The 18,257-nt window shown below is 43.8% G+C and overlaps 3 protein-coding genes across 3 annotated transcripts in view; all 3 read right to left on the reverse strand.

Annotated features, from left to right (window-relative positions):
• kdm5ba (lysine (K)-specific demethylase 5Ba) overlaps positions 1-12,793 on the reverse strand; it is a 31,304-nt gene extending 18,511 nt beyond the window's left edge. Inside the window, exons 1-9 of the mRNA XM_048255529.1 lie at positions 12,467-12,793; positions 9,048-9,125; positions 8,036-8,158; positions 7,620-7,790; positions 1,716-1,850; positions 1,280-1,418; positions 841-917; positions 418-576; positions 42-161 (exon numbers count right to left, since the gene is read on the reverse strand). Of these exons, the coding sequence (XP_048111486.1) occupies positions 42-161; positions 418-576; positions 841-917; positions 1,280-1,418; positions 1,716-1,850; positions 7,620-7,790; positions 8,036-8,158; positions 9,048-9,125; positions 12,467-12,619 (1,155 nt within the window). The 5' untranslated portion in view covers positions 12,620-12,793. The remainder of the gene's footprint in view (positions 1-41; positions 162-417; positions 577-840; positions 918-1,279; positions 1,419-1,715; positions 1,851-7,619; positions 7,791-8,035; positions 8,159-9,047; positions 9,126-12,466) is intronic.
• Positions 12,794-15,062: 2,269 nt separating this feature from the next.
• On the reverse strand, positions 15,063-16,760 carry rabif (RAB interacting factor). The gene is made up of 2 exons (XM_048254389.1): positions 16,096-16,760; positions 15,063-15,935 (listed from the first exon to the last, which is right to left on the reverse strand). Exons 1-2 carry the CDS (start codon positions 16,246-16,248, stop codon positions 15,687-15,689), a joined length of 402 nt encoding a protein of 133 aa, XP_048110346.1. The 5' UTR covers positions 16,249-16,760; the 3' UTR covers positions 15,063-15,686.
• A 634-nt stretch (positions 16,761-17,394) lies between these two features.
• The window catches only part of adipor1a (adiponectin receptor 1a), a 17,754-nt gene continuing 16,891 nt past the window's right edge, over positions 17,395-18,257 (reverse strand). Inside the window, exon 9 of the mRNA XM_048255530.1 lies at positions 17,395-18,257. This exon is cut by the window's right edge and continues 916 nt beyond it. The gene's annotated coding sequence lies outside the window, so the exon portion shown is untranslated.

The raw sequence follows: 18,257 nt of genomic DNA on the forward strand, positions 1-18,257 counted from the left end.
TTCAGCAGGGTACGACTATGTGTGTGTGTGGTCAAACGTACATGTACTGGCATGTTGAAGTAGTCAGACTTGAAGGAGTCGGCCATGTCTCCGAAGGTCCTGAGGGTGTAGTTTCTGGACGCCTGCTCAAAACCAAACGCCACCTGGAGCTTCCCACACTCCTGAGTACACACGCACACACACACACACACACACCAACAGATCAGCAACTTTACACACACACACCTTTATAACTAACACAAACACACCAATGGATCAGAAACATAGCACGCACACAGACAGACACACACACAGTATATTTTGGCAAGAAACATTTCTAGTTTCTACAGTAGACAGTAGCTCAAAGGAGTGTTAACAGTATGCTTGCTGCACCTCAGTGTAGAGATCACACACACACACACACACACACACACTCACCTGGGCCAGACATTGGGGGCACCTCCAGTCCCCTTTGGGGACGTCTGGGAGGGGCGGGATCAAACAGAAGGTGTGGTAGCTGTCATCGCAACCATCGCATAGCAACAGCCGATCTTCCTCTCCCCCACCTCCACACACCAGACATATATACTGCTCCACCTGAGACAACACACACACCACCTACTCAAAACACATCCTGTCTCTACAATATTCTGACATGCCAAGTGTGTGTGAATGTGAGTGTGTGTGTGAGTGCGTGTGTGTGTGTGAGAGCATGAGTGCGTGTGTGTGTGTGTGTGTGTGTGTGTGTGTGAGCATGTATGTATGTGTGTGTGTGTGTGTGTGTGTGAGCGTGTGTGTGGGCGCGTATGTGTGTGTGTGAGCGTGTATGTGTGTGTGTGAGCATGCGCTTGTGTTCCCTACCTTTGACTTCTCTCCATCACCAGGAGACGTGCTCAGCTCTACCGGCTCCTGTTTCACCTGCACTGGGATTACTTTCACTGCAGGGAGCAAAACATAGTCATCAGAGTCTCACACACACACACACACACACACAGGCTCATCATAGACACACACACACACACACACACAGGCTCATCATAGACACACACACAGGCACACACAGGCTCATCATAGACACACACACACATACAGGCTCATCATAGACACACACACACAGGCTCATCAGACACTCACAGGCTCAGATACACACTAATTCATACTTACACAGGATCACACACACACACACAGGCTTAGACACACACTTATTCACACACACAAGCTCGTCAGAGCCACACACACACACACACAGCACATTAAGATCTCCCACACACACAGCACAAAAAAAGCTTTAAAAACACACCACCCAAAGTCTCCGTGCTGATTAAGTGCGCCGGTGCAGGTTCTCTAGCTGGCTCTGATTTGGCCACATAGGAACCCATCCTCCTCCTCAGGTTGGGCCTGTTCTCACACTCCTCTGGCTCAGACTTCACATAGCCCCCCTGTCAACAGAACCACACAGAACCAGGAGGTTAGAACTGCAGCGAGGGACACAGCAGAGAGCCTGACGCCACACACACACACACACACACTCACACACAGCACCTCACACTCACACACAACACCTCAGGAGCACGTGCCCCCACATGGGTCCAGCTGGAAAGGTTGTAGGTTTTCTTTGTGTGTGTGAGAGTGTGTGTGTGTGAGAGAGAGAGTAAGAGTGTGAGTGCTCACCATGCGTTTGGCCCTGCATATGTGTGTGTGTGTGTGTGTGTGTGTGTAAGAGTGTGAGTGCCCACCTCGGTCCTCATGCGTTTGGCCCTGCGTGCAATGGAGCAGGTCTCGGCTGGCGGCAGGGACTGCCTCTGGGGCAGGTCGTGGGGTTTGTACTCCTTGTCTTTGGTGTCGTTGGTCAGAGTGGGCTTCTGAGAGTCCTACACACACACACACACACACACACACGACAAGACAGGTCAGCTTAACTGCATTGTGAGTGTATACACACACACACTCACCAGAATCAGTATGTCTACATTATAACCAAATTCCATGCATGTGCAGAGATCCACAAGAGACAAGGCATGTCATCTTCAGTGCACCACACACACACACCTGCTCTTCCAGGAAATGAGGGCAAGAGAGAGAGCAACTCTAAGCACAGATATCCAAGCAGTAGCGTAGCTCCGGTGGACTACTTCAGTGATCAGGGACGAGGGGAAGGACATGCAAACCCCAGGGGAGTCCAGGGGTGCATGGGCTAGCTAGCTACAGAGGGGTATTAATGGGGGTGCATGGGCTAGCTAGCTACAGAGGGGTATTAATGGGTGCATGGGCTAGCTAGCTACAGAGGGATATTAGCTACAGAGGGGTATTAATGAGTGCATGGGCTAGCTAGCTACAGAGGGGTATTAATGAGTGCATGGGCTAGCTAGGTAAAGAGCAATATTAATGGCGTGTTCCTTTAATGGGGGCTAGTACACTTTGGATGAGCACTACCGATCATTCTCATCAGGCACATTGCATACTGTATTATTATAGAACAGTGTTGATTTATTAAATAAAGTTGAGTGTGTAGGTAACTCCCAAGCCAATAACCAAAATCCTTCCCAACGTGCATGTAATTACATTATTTAAAATGGGGAAACTTTATCATTTCTAACCTTTAAAACATTGTGGGCGGGTTGCACCAACGTGGTTTAAATTAATCCTAGTTTAGGACTAAACTAGGTTTAGTAAATCTAGGTTTAAATAGGGGTTTAAATTAACCAGAGACTCGTTGCACAAATTAATTTTAACCCTGGATTAGTTAATCCAGTTTAAACAAAGATTAACAAAAGATTAATTTGTACTCATTGTCCGCCATGATGGATTCTGACAAGATGTAAACAAATCACGATGTTAAATGGCCCCAAATTATAGCCTATCTGTAAACCAATCACTGTAAACCATGTACCCATATCACTTTCGATACTTTTCAATAGACGGTAGCCGTTACATTGTATCACTGTGACCACAGTGCCATAAATGTTTAACGGTAAAGGTCGCCTAACATGCATTACAGTTATCATGGCAAGGCAGAGGATTTTTTTTCCCTTATGGCTCATTTGGGGAAATAATTGAAGACAAAAAACTGACAGCACGACCTCAGAGACGGAGGAGGCGTAGTGGTTGAAACGATCTGAATGTTGTTTGGATCAGATTGCTCCCCTTCTCAACACGACGATGAAGACGAACTAGATACGACAGACTTCAGTAAGTTGCTACGCTAACGTTAACTTAACTTTTAACATTACTGCACCATACACACTTGGCTAATGTTGATCGTCTGCAAACGGAACACCGGTGTTATATGACGATAGTATTTTGTTAACGTAGGTTAAGTTAATCAGCAAGAAAGTCGGTGGTGTGTTGGCTAGCTAGGTGGTCTAAGTTGGCATTATTATGCTAGGCCATGAACAAGAAGCTAACGTTAGCCCATGTCCTTGGTCATAACAACAACAAAAAACTGCAAGGCTATTACCTCCTGTAGTGTCTCTCATATGTTTCCAGAATTTGTGTCTGTAAGAATGAGTCAAGCTCTGATTTGAGCATTGTAGTTAAATTGAACTTCATGCCAACTATGACATTCTTATCACACCACCTTAACTAGGCTAGCTGGCATTTTCTAAGAGCTATATATCCAATCCTGTAGTTGCAATGTACACATCCCACTCACTTTATACACTAAACTAGAAATTATATTGATTCATTGATTGATATTCTGCAAAAACAAAAAAATAAATATCGCATTGATTGATATTCTGCAAAAACAAAACAATAAATATCGCATAAGTACCCAATGTATAACTTGTGCATATACCCTAAGTTCTGCAGCCTATGCAGTGTTGAATCTCTGCATTCACTTTACTCACAACTGGATGAGTGGATGTAGCTGTCATTTATATGATTGTTATAGTCGGCACTGGACATTTTCTTAGCATTTGTTGTGATGATGCAAAACAAATGACAAGTAGAAGTGTTGTGAATGATGTGCTAGAACAGCAACTGATCTAATGAGAATACCATTGTGTGTTTTTAATAGGTGACAGTATTGTTAGACCTTCTGAGAAGCATCAAAAAGCTCTCTACCCACCACAAAATAAGCGAATTGAGAAGAAGGAGCGGTTTCTTTTGGACATTGAAAACGCTATTACACAAGGAAGTTTGAACTTATCAAAAGCAAAAATGAGCCAACCACCCCAGGACTCCCTTGAGGTTCTCCTTAATGAAATGATGTAACCAGATCACATATTTGTTTGTTTACTGTTTTTCCATTAATATATTTTAATTTCTAATAAATATTGCATTTTAGAATAGAAGTCCCATGAGTTTCTCCTTGTTTAGATGAGTAATTTGTCATATAGGCTAAGTTAATCAATGTTCTTAAAGCATTTCCATTGGAATTTGCAGCATTTTTAGGCATATCTTCCACCTCCTCATCCTCATGTCAGGTATGTGCGACCTGCATAGCCACCGTCACCCAGTATCCACCTATCTCCCCTCCCTCCAGTAGTGCACAGATGGCTGTTGTCAAAAATCCATCTTGTCAGTAGCCTACCACTCGGTACCAGGGGTTTAGTGATAAAATAAAAATAGGTGGGTAAACTATGAATTCCATGATCAAGGTGTGTGCCGTGTAAGAGTTTAAAAAAGATTCAGGGCCTGTTTGATGATGGTTCAATGGTATTAAATGTCTCAGTGAGAGTTGATGAGTGTACTGTTGTGAAGGTGGATAATGCAGTGTGATTTCGGAATTGTAAAACTTGCATTTGGTCCATAAACTATCAGGAGGTGGATAAACTCTATTTCTGTCAGTTCAGAGGTGGACAAACTGCGTTTAATTGCGTTTAGCCTCCACTACATCCCTGGTACCACTGAAAACTTTTAACTTAAACCTCCTCCAGGGGTGGTTTAAATTAAACTGCTAGTCCAGCTTTATCCTGGGTTTAAAACTACTGGTGCAACATACTTGCATTTAATCTAGGTTTAAGTGGAAAATTAATCTGGGATTAACTGGGATTTAAATTTAACCAGAGTTTAATTTAAACTCAATTTAAACTAGGTTTAAGGTTGGTACAACATAATTAGTCATTAACCCATGATTTAATCCAGTTTAAAAGTTAAACCACGTTGGTGCAACCTGCCCTGTATGAATAAAATATTGTTTAAACTATAACTGGATGCTATTTAATGTCGTTCCAGTTAAATAATTTAAATGGTCATGATGATATGATCAGACATTCAAACTACCGGTAATTCTAAGTATTGAGGCTTTTTAAGTTTAGTTTATCCAGCTTCCCTGCTATTTCACTTGTGACGTGATTGTTGAAAAAGTGGGGCTGTGTGCAGATTTTAACATCCTTCCTGAGAACACGTCAACAAATGAGCCCTACATTAATGAGCCCATTTGGGTCCAGCCGTCTGCCAACACACACACACACGGCCCAACGGCCTCCCTGGGAGGTCATGTGACCACAGAGGGGAAGTGGCGGATAGCACTTGGGAGACGGGGGGGCGGAGTAGCCTCAATGGGGGCAGCACCATATTAACATAGGGTCTGTGTGTGTGTGTGTGTGTGTGTGTGGAGGGGGCAGCAGCTTATTAACATAGGGTCTGTGTGTGTGTGTGTGTGTGTGTGTGTGGAGGGGGCAGCAGCTTATTAACATAGGGTCTGTGTGTGTGGAGGGGGCAGCAGCTTATTAACATAGGGACAGACTATGGATGGGCGGTGTGTGTGTGTGTGGGGGTGGCTGCCAAATGGATTCTGCTGAGAACAAACTGTTTACCAGTAAACCCCACAGGGACCCTACAGGCTGGCACTACAGACAAAGAGGAGCGGAGATACACGGCACATGCATCACAAACAGCCTTTCATATGCATACACACAGAGATGCATTAACCCAGAGCCACAGGCCCTCAGACTTGCCACCAGTGCGCACACACACACACGGAGTCCCTCAGCAACTCCACCTCACACAGTCAGTCACTGAATACTATGCAGAACAGCATCTTTAGGCCATCTGATGTAGGCTACCCTAGGCCTTCCTGTGTTTATGGGATTTCTTTGATAGTTAATAAATACAACGTTTCAACCACTCAGGTCTTCATCAGATACATACACCATTACCTGTTGCAATATGCAGTATCTGTGTGTGCATTCCTACCTCACGTCTATTTCTTTGATGGTTAACATTATTTGCTAACACATCCTAAGCTGCTATTATTATTAGACTGAAGACTTCGGTGGTAGGCTGTGAGCTTTAATGAGTACATTTCGGGTAGCCTATCCTACATCTAAGAAATAATTATTGAACTTCCGAAGTACTGCCCGAATATTAAACAGGTTGTTTGCAAGTTACATTAGCGTATTTTAAAGGGGCCTTAGTGTCCCTGTTGGTTTGCCTTCACTATCCGTGATGTATCAGAAACCCAGTGCTGCCTGCTTGACATGCCTACTTGCCTGCGTGCAAAGAGCATGGACAGTGGGAGCAGTCTACACACACACAGAACGCTATTATTTTAATAAAGTATCGATTCAAAAAACATCAGATTGTTTTGTTTTTTGTGTGAGGGCATTGTGATACTTTTCTAGTATCGTGTGGACGCCGCATCCCAAACACGTTCACAACTGTGTGGACACCGCATCCCAGACACCGCACCCCAAACACGTTCACAACTGAATCCCGCCCACACTGCGAGCCAGACGATCATGTGATCATCACAGTGCATGCTCGGTGCAAGGACCTGCACACACACACACACACACACACACACACACACCTTGCCTTTCTAGATCCTACAGGTCTTACAGGTTTTCCCCAATGCTGATTCTAATGTTAATGCAGAGACAGACGACTGACAAGCATCAGTAATTTAGACAAAGGGTGGTAACTCTTCTAAAAGAAGAACTCTGTGTCCATGTTTTGCTGGGAACATGAGGCCCTGGTGCTCTTCTAGTAGGAGGTTTATCACACACTGAATGAGGTTTGGCACCAAACGACGCACTTGGAACACCCCCAGGGTGTTTGTGTGTGTTAGGAGGAGGCAAGTGTTAAGGTCGGGCCTAGTTTTAAGGACCCCTCCCCATAAACACCTGGCCGTACTGAACGGCCATTACCTGCCCACCTGGCCGTACTGAACGGCCATTACCTGCCCACCTGCACTGTGAGGACGTGCTGGGCTTCACTGGTAACGAGAGTGATCTGACCGCAGGCAGGCTGGCCTGCACATGGTTAGGCTAAATGATGGCAGTGCTGTTAACACTATCTGAATGTCTCTAAACGCTCGGGGTGCTTCGTATTTGTTTTATGGTGATTATGCTGCAGGTCTTCACCTCACCCTGAGCTGCTGAGTCCCACTCCTCCAGGCAGGAGTAGGACGGTTTTCACATCTTCCAGTTCTCTAAATCTGGGCTGCATTTCAACAGCGTTCTTATGTAACGACCCACGGTAAAAGAGGGTGTATTTGAAACCCTAGTTTCTCAAAAGAAAAAGAAGAAAAAACAAAACAAAACCCTAGTCACTCTGTGGCTTGAAATCTGTTACACCAAAGTGCTTCCAGGAGTCGGCACGTAGAGCAGGCACCCGGGGGCACAGCCAGGTTGTGCCACCTGGCAGCGGATGTGGTGAGGGGTGATGTCTGGGGTGGGGGGGTGGATACTCACGGGGCGGTTGGCGCCAGTCTGGAACAGGTGGTAGGGGTAGAGGATCCTCTCGTAATGAGCTCGCAGGTGAGAGCCGACAGCCTTGCCCGGAGCAAAGCCCATCTTCAGAGAGATCTTCGTCCACCTCCGCTCACGGCACACCACTTCGAAACCGCCTTCATCTTTCACCAGCTGAGGAGGGAGAGACAAACACACACACACACGTTCACTAATGTGTACACTACACATATGCAAAAACATTCACCCACACAAACACTCGTGCATCCAAACTTTCATAAACATACACATGCACACACACACTAATATGCCAGAGAGGGAATTGCAATGTAACCAATGTTTATTCGCAGGGCTGACGTCACAAGGATGGTTCAGGGGCAATATGGTGAGGGGTGGACTGAGGTGGGGCATGGGCGTACCTTGTGGAGCAGGTAGAGGTCGAGGATCTTGCGTTCCACGTGGGGGATTTTCAGCGTACATCCCTGCAGCTCCCAAAACTTGGCGATCTGATCCAGGAAGTTGAGCTTCACCCTGGTCTGAGCCTGTTAAAAGGGCAATAGAAGAGCAGCTCACTTCACACATCCAACACAAGGGACCACACGGTCAAACACTCACTTCACGCATCCAACACGAGGGACCACACGGTCAAACACTTCACTGCAACTTTTGTCTTCTTTTAACATGTTATTCGATGTTTTTGGCAATAAAATGAGTAAAAAAACCAACAAAACTTCCGACTTCTTTCAAAAAGAAATCAATGGTAATGCAAAACCACAGCAGAATCTAAATACTTTGTATATTCATGATCCCACTGAGCTTTCAATCAAGAACAGGGATTAAAGTGACTGTGTGCGCAAACACACACACACACACACACAGAGCAGATTTGTGTTGATGTTAGTGACGGGGGTGCTTGATAGTAGAGCGGTTCTGCAGCGCTGCTCTCTGAACCTCAGGGGTCGTGACCCCTCTCTGCAGACAGCATGCTCCAGGCCAAATGGCCAGGCTCCATGGCGGCCCCCCACTGCCTCACACAAAGAGCACGGCTGCCCTCTCAGAGCCTCTCTTAATCACCAGTCAAGGCTCACACATTCTGCCCACATGTCTCTGTGTGTGTGTGTGTGTGGATATGAGTATGGATGTTTGCATGTGTGGCTGTGTGTGTGTGTGTGTGTGTGTGTGTATATGGATGTTTGCATGTGTGGCTGTGTGTGTGTGTGTGTGTGTGTGTGTGTGTGTGTAGATATGAGTATGGATGTTTGCATGTGTGGCTTGTGTGTGTGTGTGGCTGTGTGTGTGTGTGTGTGTAGATATGAGTATGGATGTTTGCATGTGTGGCTTGTGTGTGTGTGTGGCTGTGTGTGTGTGTGTATATGGATGTTTGCATGTGTGGCTGTGTGTTTGCTTGCATGTCTGGCTGTGTGTGTGTACCTCCAGCTCGTTGAGCCTCTGGATTCGTGGAGTGAAATGCAGACGGTCGACATCACAGGCAAATGGAGGCTGCCAGCCCTGCAGGAGGTGAAACACCAACAGGTCAAATTTACACTCACACAATGATATCGCTCAAACACCGCCCCCCCCAAACACACACAATGATATCGCTCAAACACCCACAGACCTCACACTGATATCACTCAGATACACACATACCACAAGCACATAACCACACCACTAGACGTAAATGGTATTTTCTTGTAGCCCTGGTCCCAGACTTTAAGAAGAAACATGTTAACAAAAAATACTCATTCCCACTGTACCTGGTAGACCACTACGTAAATGTCCTATTGAACTGAATGGGTGTTTATGGATTTAGGAGAAGAGAGTGTACACATAATACATTTTGGTCTGTACCATGAAGGGAAAACTAATTCAACTATATAAACCATACATTTTCTGAAAGCTTAGACCCTCAGGATGTGATCTAACATAGGTTTCGACCTTTCTCACCCTCCCAAAGTAAAGGGTTAATATATGGTTTATATAGTACAAGAAAATACCATTTACGTCTAGTAGTGTGTGTGTGTGTGTGGGGGGGGTGCATGTGGACCCCTCCTAGCCCATAGACTACAACATTATCACTTAAACACCCACACACACAGCCCAACCTGTTGGCACACACACACACACACTAATGACAAAAACACACTTGACCTCAATAATACACATCAACACAGTTGGTAAATAGTGGCACCCCTCCCTCTGTAGCCTTCTGTAAACAGGTCTAAATATTTAAGAATACCTTCACTTTTACATCAGTGTATCTGGACTCCTCTGAACACTGTGACTAAAAAAACATCTTACTTCATCTAATCAACCTGTACTCTAAGTCACGACTAAACCCATTCAGTCCTCAGGAAATAAGACATTGTGTGACAGTCTTCTGAACTCCTCCGATATGCCCGCCGTCTGTGGCCTTGCTTCTCCAACATGCACTTTCCCCTCTTCCCTACTCTACCTCCTTCTACCACTTTCTCCTTTGACTACACCTTGACTAGTACTTAGGCCTAAAACTTCTGCATGCACATCTTCTGGTAGTAGTATTATTGTAATATGCATTGCCACCTAAGGTCTCCTAAGCATTGTAGCTTGAATGTTATTCCTTATTTTGTAAGTCACTTTGAATAAAAGCATCTGCTAAATCAATAAATGTAACGTAAATATCTAACAGGCCACAGGTAGACCCAGCCCGCTCGGTTCCTTTACAACACAGCACAGCACAGGCTGACGCAGCTCACTCGGTTCCTCTACAGCACAGCACAGCACAGCACAGGTCGACCCAGCCTGGCTCACCCAGGCAACTTCAGAGGGGTGTACTACAGAGCAAGGCTAAATTACTGGCTCACCCAGATAACTTCAGGAGTCCGCTGATCTCCAAACACGACTCTTTACAAACAATAGCTGCCCAGTGCAGTGTTCAGCGGGTAGGCTACTCCCAGTTACCTGGGTTAGTCAGTTACCAGGTAAGTACAGCCCCAAGATGACCGGAGCACACACACCATCCTTCATAAACACAACACACCAGAACAACACAACACAGAACACACACCCCTCTGGTGTGATGGAGATTGTCTAAGATTCAGGGACATGGTGAGCTAAACAGAATCTTCTTAGTGAGAGATCACTGAACTACCCAAAGCCCAAGAGAAACTTGCTTTATTCCACCAAGATGTTATTCTACAACCACGCATATGCCTACAATGCTAGCGTTTGGGCGTGCAGTCTATCCGTTTCTGCAAAAGTGCTTTCCCACGTCGCGCACATAACAAGAGGCAGCGGTTTTATCACTGCTAACCACATAACAATGTTTACAACACAAAAGCATATGGGCGTCCTTTCTCTATTCACTAAATCATAGCGATGTTTGGGCTTGTCTCAGATTAACAGCCACCAGACTTTGATTCAGCCTCCTACTCTCTATTGCAAGGACATTGTTTTACCAAAGCCTGACCAAATTCCACTTGATGTTTGACTGAGACGAACCGTTAACATCCTCTTTGTCTTTCAAAATAAACAAGAAAGACACTGATCAAACAGGGTACCCATATCTGCACCGAAAGCACTATATATTCAGAAGGAAAAACACCTGATTATATAATCGAATGGGGCAGTCTTGTCACTTTGGCGTACACCATTCCCGAAATGTCGACGATGTGTTGGTAATACTTGTGTAGTATCGGCGTAGTAATGTGACAATGTAACTGCATGTGCAAACAGTGCATCGTGGAGAGAATTGCTGGGCATTTTCGCTGGGCATTTTCACTGAGGAACAGACGTTACTCTTCATTAATTTTCTCAATACTAATGAGGTTCACTGGGTTGGAAGTGATAAGTTTGTTTTCTCTTCGTGGCCGTCTAACTATACAACAGTAATGGCCGCACAGTGAACAAGGAGGCTTTCAGGAAGCGCCCGAGCGCCATCAACCTCAACAACCTTTTCGGGCACCACACGAGTGTTTCCGTGACTTTATTTACTTTCGTCGAAGTACAGCTCGTGGAAATCTCGCTGAGAATGCAAGCAGGCCTAGGACCAAATGACTAAAAGAGTATTGTTAACTGACAACATATTCATGGTGGAGATGGGCGCGTCACCCTCCATCAACTGACTAGTTCTACACACAGAGATACACACAAAACGTACACACACACACTTACATAATAGTGTGCTATCCGCCAATGTATCCATTTTTAGGGGTCGTTTCTTTTTGTTTTGGCCTTGTAATTACTTACTTTGATTTCACAAATACATAAAAGGGGAGATTGCAAGTCATCAAGCAGTGGTCTAACGTCACTTATCGATAACGTTAAACTAGCTAACTTGCAGTTAATGTTAGAACACCACTGAAGGAGCAGAGAAACAAACATGAAAAAAATTAGAAGCTAACAACATAATGCTGGCTTTGACATCAGTGCAGATCAAACAGAATACTAAAAAGGACGATGCTTTATTCCACATCCTCAGCTACATTTCGTTTTTTAATATCCACTTAATATTCAAAAATAAATAATTCGAATTTCGCAATTCGAGCTGATTAGAACTTACAATAACAAATGTGGATTTTGAACAACTTCATGTAAAATACATTTAAAAGCCGAGCCTAACTCAGCCACATGAGTACAGGAGAATAACGTTACTGTAAGCATTTCACGTTCAGCGTACACACACAAACACACGCGCACACGCCGTTACTTGACTAGCTAGCTTCGGCCACTCGAGCCGCAATCCGCCATGTTGAAAAACCTGTCTTTTAACAGAAGTGTTTTAACCCAACTCTTATCAGCATATCACTGAGAAATATGCATTAAATTGACGTGAATGTTGTAACATTGGTACAAATAAGCGTTATACATACCTGTGGCGGTCGGACTTTGCAGATACCAGTTTTTTCAGCTATTGGTCGTATTTTGTTGATAAACGCAAATGGGTCGGCAAATTCCTCCCAACTGGGCTCAAAGACAGGACACTCCGGTGGAGGAATGAACTCGTTTGGCCGAGGTTGGGTCATCGTCGTTATGTTTTTCCGAATAGTGACATGTACTTGCTTTAATAAGTTATCAAGTTAATGTGTCGGTTCTTTAGTTTTGTGTCAATCGCTCAACACAAACTCCTTTCACCTGAACTCCTACAATTAGCTAGCCAACATCCTCATTCACTTTGGCAACGGACACGCACAACAGGATTGTCGATGTGAGTAGGGTATCTTCCGCCAGAGAATATAGAGACCATTGAAGGTTCGTGAAATGCTTTTACTGCTCAGTTTCTCCACATAATCCATATGACATTTAAAAGTTCTTTTCATTTCTCGATGTAAAAATGATAACATCATAATTTCATTGAAGTCCAACCATACAGACAGATTGAATGATCGTTATAGACAAGCCTACCTTAGAAAGTTGACAGAAACAAATGATGAAATGTATTTTAAATCAGATTATTCTATAGTAGTTTCCGTTCCATTACTTGGAAGTACTTCAAAACCTGGTAAAACACACTCAAATGCAACTGGTGACATGATTCTGAAATATTGAAATAATTCGACAAATTTCCCTGGCAATAGTTTGATCCGTTTAAAAATATTTATAGCTTCACAGTCGAATGGCCTGATATGTAATTTCATTAACAATTACCTTTTTCTGAATTTTTTTTTATTTCTCACTGAAGATGGTCCATGGTGATTTACTTATGCGCATTAATAAAGTACAGCTGATAGCTTCATCACGACCGGAACTACTTTTTTAAATAGACGCTTGACCATAGTCCTTTAGTTGACGAAATATCTCGAGGATTGGCCCATAGGGTGATCATGGACAATACTAATGGTCAGGTGTTCATTTATTAAACCACACGTCAGAATACATGAACACAAATAATCAAACTAAAATGTTTCTTTTTTTCAAAAATCGTACGAATATGGTAGCTTTGGTTAGGCTACGTGGGCTAGACTATTCAAGCTCAGTTGGGCAACAAATACACAGCTCCCGACACGTCAGAGGTAGGCTACAAAGAAGGAACTAGTAGCGTTCACTGGATATTTGCAACATTTGGCAACAATGGATATTTTTTGCAAAAGGGACATGCAAGAGTGCCTACAACTGAAAAGCATTTTAGCCAAAACATGGCTAACGTTACCATGCCAAACGAAAGTCTAAGATGTCAACGATGAAATTTGAAACAAACGTAAACTTCAAAAATAATAATTATTAACACAAAAAAATAACGAAACGAATCCGCTTTGGGAGTGTCTAACGTTTTCCGGGGGCACAGTTGTTCGCCGTGGTATTTTGCATTTCTCATGTTTCAGCTCTCGGTGGCGATGTTGGGTCTGTGTCAGCTTAGCCTGCTACCGCATCATTCCATTCACGCCCAGCTTGTCAGCACGTACCACACGTCAGCATGCAAACCAGGCCATCCAACCTGAACGCAGGTGCTCTCAAAACATCAAAATGCTGCGGCGAGTGGAAGAAAATGAACTCTGCAGTCAATATTTATCCATATAGTCAAAAAATCATGACCAAGACAAAATGATCGAAACACATTTAACTGAAAATCTTAATCAAACTACTGATGAGGATATGTCGAATTGGATACAAATTAATTAAGCTATTGTTCACAGTTGTGATGTTATGCAGATGGCTTAAACATGTTGTCAGGTAAATGTCAAACTAATTTCCTCATTTTTTATCTGCTGTCTCTTATGCTTGCTAGATACATTTAAGTATAAGTAGATACACTCTTTTGAAATTTAGTCATCCCTTTGGTAAAATTCACCAAGTTCTCAATTACGGAAAAGCTTTTAACAAGTACCTTATACCCCTCAGATTATTCCACAGACTATGCCTACAGTCTAGTATTTGATGGTAATGTTTAACTATGCTCGTTTCGGTGGTGTCCATTGCAGTGGATCTAATGGGTTTAGGTCTGGGCTATAGACTGTATAAAATAGGTCTGGGCAAATTAGAAAATATGAGAGCTTGATTCACAGAGGCAAACAGGACCAAGAGTAGATACTCTTAAGTTAAAGAATCAAGCTGGATGACATTAAATCAGTAGGCAAAATTGGGAGGAACATTGCATTCTCAAAACAACTATGACCTCTACCACCTTTAGTTCCTTGAATTTCCTCTTGGGGTCAATAAAGTATCTATCTAGCTAGCTATCTCGATGTAGTTGGTGTAGTTAGAAAATAGAAATGTCTCTCATATGACTTGCATTTGTTGTTCAACTGTTCTGCTGTAGCTTGCCCTCCAGCCGTGTCCAGCACAGACTAAAGATCCGTTCAGTATTCCAGAGGCGAGCGAAGTGTCCGTCAATCAAGAGCAATAAATAACCCAACACCTGTGGTTTGTGTAGAGGTTGGCAGGTTCAAATAACTCACTTGACGCACTTCTTTACCAACTTGTAGTTAGTTACACATGCATGTAGAATTCCACTTTACCCAGGGACTACTACACATTTTAAGCACATATTTTATTTCAATGAGTTAAAAGTAATGTAAAGTGTATTTTAGATTTCTGTTAAGTGAGGCTGACTCAAAGGAAGACTGGCAGCCAATAACTGACAAAATGAGATCCTTCCCCCACTGTAACTGCCATAGAGTGTCTAGGTTAATGACTGGATAGGTGACAGGGTTATATATTATGTTAACATGCATCTCCAGGTGAGATCACAGGGTCATTAAACCTCAATCCAATGGCATCACATATTCATCTTATGACTCAACAGCTGATACAAATGTTACCACATAACCAAAACAGGACCATGGAAATGTCCTTAAAGATTAAAATTGAGAAAGACAGAAGAAACACATCAGCATTTGCACACGGCTAGCTGGGAAAGCAGATAAATAATCTATAAGTATGACAACATTACAGTATTACAAAGCCAGCCAGCTGCTCATGGAGGGACCAGGCACCGTATGGATACAGCCAAGGCAGAAACATATATCCTGAGCTGGGCTGCTGACTGGTCAAAGGCTAGAAGCCCTCCAGAGCAGGACTGCTCTCAGGACGATCACTAGGACTTGACAGATGGGGTCACCCTGCGAGTCTGGGTGGGGGGGTCAAACCCCCACCTTAGGCATGGTTAACCCTCTCCAGGGCCACGTAGAAGCTCTTCTTGTCATCTAAACAGTGCCAGCCGATGGGTCCGATTTCACAGTCTGCACAAATGAGGTACTTTATTCTCCCCACATCCTTGGTGAAGCCTACGTTCTCGAAGGTGTACATGTCATCGACCACCCAATGGTCTGTCAGAGTGTCCCCGTCCACTGAGCCTTCTGACTGGGTAATACTGGTCTTTTTCCGCATGGACGGGAGAAACAGCTGCAGGAGGACAGGGAAAATATCGAAGGTTAGAAAGACAATTGAGACCGACATTTGAGAATGCCAACATGACATGTCATGTCAGAGCTGTTAAAGAGTACACAAGAGATAGAAACCAAATCCATTAGGCCTATTAGTGAGAGTTAATTGTTCTGTTTACCTCCCTCTCTGCGAACTGCGCGGACCCTGGGCACAGCACCTTGGAACCGCATCGTTGGCACAATACCGATTTGACGTTCTTCCCGTCCTCAGATACTAGTGTTGAGCGGTCCACGCATGGCCCCGACGGAGATTTCTGACCCTCTTGATCCATACTGTGAGCTTTTTTGTTCTAACCGTTAGACAGCAGATGTGATGTATACATACAAGACCACAGTTCTCGCTAGCTAACTTCTAAATTATCTACGCTATGTGGCTAGTTATACGCGCGGTTATCTATTCATCCGCTGTCAAATTACTTCTGTGAGTTTCAGTTCAAAATCAATTTGGAATTGGGCTTGTCTGCAAGAAAAGTTTTCTTGCATTAGTGCTGTCAAACACTCCAGACGAAAAATAAGCAAACGCTACTCGTGTAGCATAGCTAACGACATGCTAGTGCGAATGCACTGAAACCAGTCAACGAACACACCTCCACGTTGTCAATGCCGACGTTGGCAACTACAATCGCATTTCTTTGAATGGTAAAGTAGAGAAGATTGTAAAAGGCTTGCAACTATGGAATGCTGCCAAAATATACCGGAGCGCCCTAGACCATCAGAAGGAAGTCCGCGTGCAGAAGTCCAGGCGGCGGAAGGCGCTTTGGTCAATTTTGCAACAAGGCTAAAGAACGGTCTGGAAACAAAGCAGCAATATAACGTTCCGGCCTCCATCACGGGAAAAAATATTTCGATACATAGTTGGACTTTTGTGTTCTAATCACTAGGACAGCGTTTGAAAATTCAATTTCATATTGAAAAAAGGTAGGAAAATGAATGAAAATGTATATTTACAACAATGCCATCCAGCCCCCACCCACCCCACCCCTTTTGCATCGGAGTATGAAAATGTATTCAGTCTGTCAGGGAGGGGATGTAAGTGAGCATGATTGACATATTAACTTATTTTACTGACTGCACCATTCCTGTCACAAAGCATCATCCTCAGGTAGCCGAAACCCTGGTCTGCTTCAGAGCCCTTATGTGGGTCAATACTGGAAAGAGCCGCGGGTTGACCATTATGGCCAGCGCAGAGAAATCCATATTGAGCTATCCGCCAGCGGCCCAAGAGGGAGAGCTGGCCTTAAAACTGACTATGGAACGCGGCACTCGCACCATGTGCAGTTTTGCTCAGTATGGTGAATGTAATTATAATTTCTTCCTAGAAGTACTGCATTGTGAAATTACTAGGCTGTTGGAGATGTAGTGTGTTAAAAAGTGCATTTAAATAAAACAAAGGAATATAATAAATGACACAACTCCAATTTATCATTCATAAATATTTATTATAATCTTCACAATTTCAGTGAAATGTTTGATTTACCACTTGTCTACACATAACAAGAAATGAATACACAGATTGTTTTAGTCTTTTGAAATAACGCCACATAAAGTAAGCTTATTTAAAAGAGAGCTAACACTAGGTGCTCATATACAGCAGTTTGAGAAAAATGCATTGATGGAGGTCAACATTCATTCACTAGTGACTGGATTGAAGTAAGAAAAAAGAATATTTATATGCAAGACCCTAAGTTCACTAGACTGCAGTGTTGGCCCAAAACTATTTAAAACTATTTCCAGTGGCCTAAGGCACAGGAATACTAAAGGATTATTGTACACATCCATACTGCAGGGCGGACCTAATGCAGCACTTTATGCTCACGTCTGTAATAATGCAATTGTAAGGTGCAACAGCTTGACCTACTGAGTTCTGAGTTCATCCTTACGTATAAGGCTCGAGATGCCAGCGGAACCTCAAGAGTGGGTTTGACCTAGTTATTCTACCCACCATCTCACCCTTTGTGCGTTCCCAGCCTGCTTAGAAAAACAATACATCTGAGTATGAGTATTAGCTGAGTATTAGCCAATCATCTGGTGGGCCCGATGGCTGATGCAATGCCCTAACTTCCTCCCCAGCCCAGACAGAGGCCGGCTCTGGCGCTGGTCTGGCCCACACTAGAGCCAGGTCCAAGCCAGATCAGAGCCGGATGTGTCCCAGCATCCTCTGCTGTCTCTGAGGGAAACCCTCTCGCGCCGGACTGGAGAACAATTGTTTGAAATAGTCGACACTCGATTTTGAGTGAGGAGTATGTGTATTAAGAGTCAGGTGCTAACGTCACTGAGAGAA

Source organism: Alosa alosa, chromosome 10 (genome assembly GCF_017589495.1).
Source record: "Alosa alosa isolate M-15738 ecotype Scorff River chromosome 10, AALO_Geno_1.1, whole genome shotgun sequence".
Lineage (NCBI taxonomy): Eukaryota > Metazoa > Chordata > Actinopteri > Clupeiformes > Clupeidae > Alosa > Alosa alosa.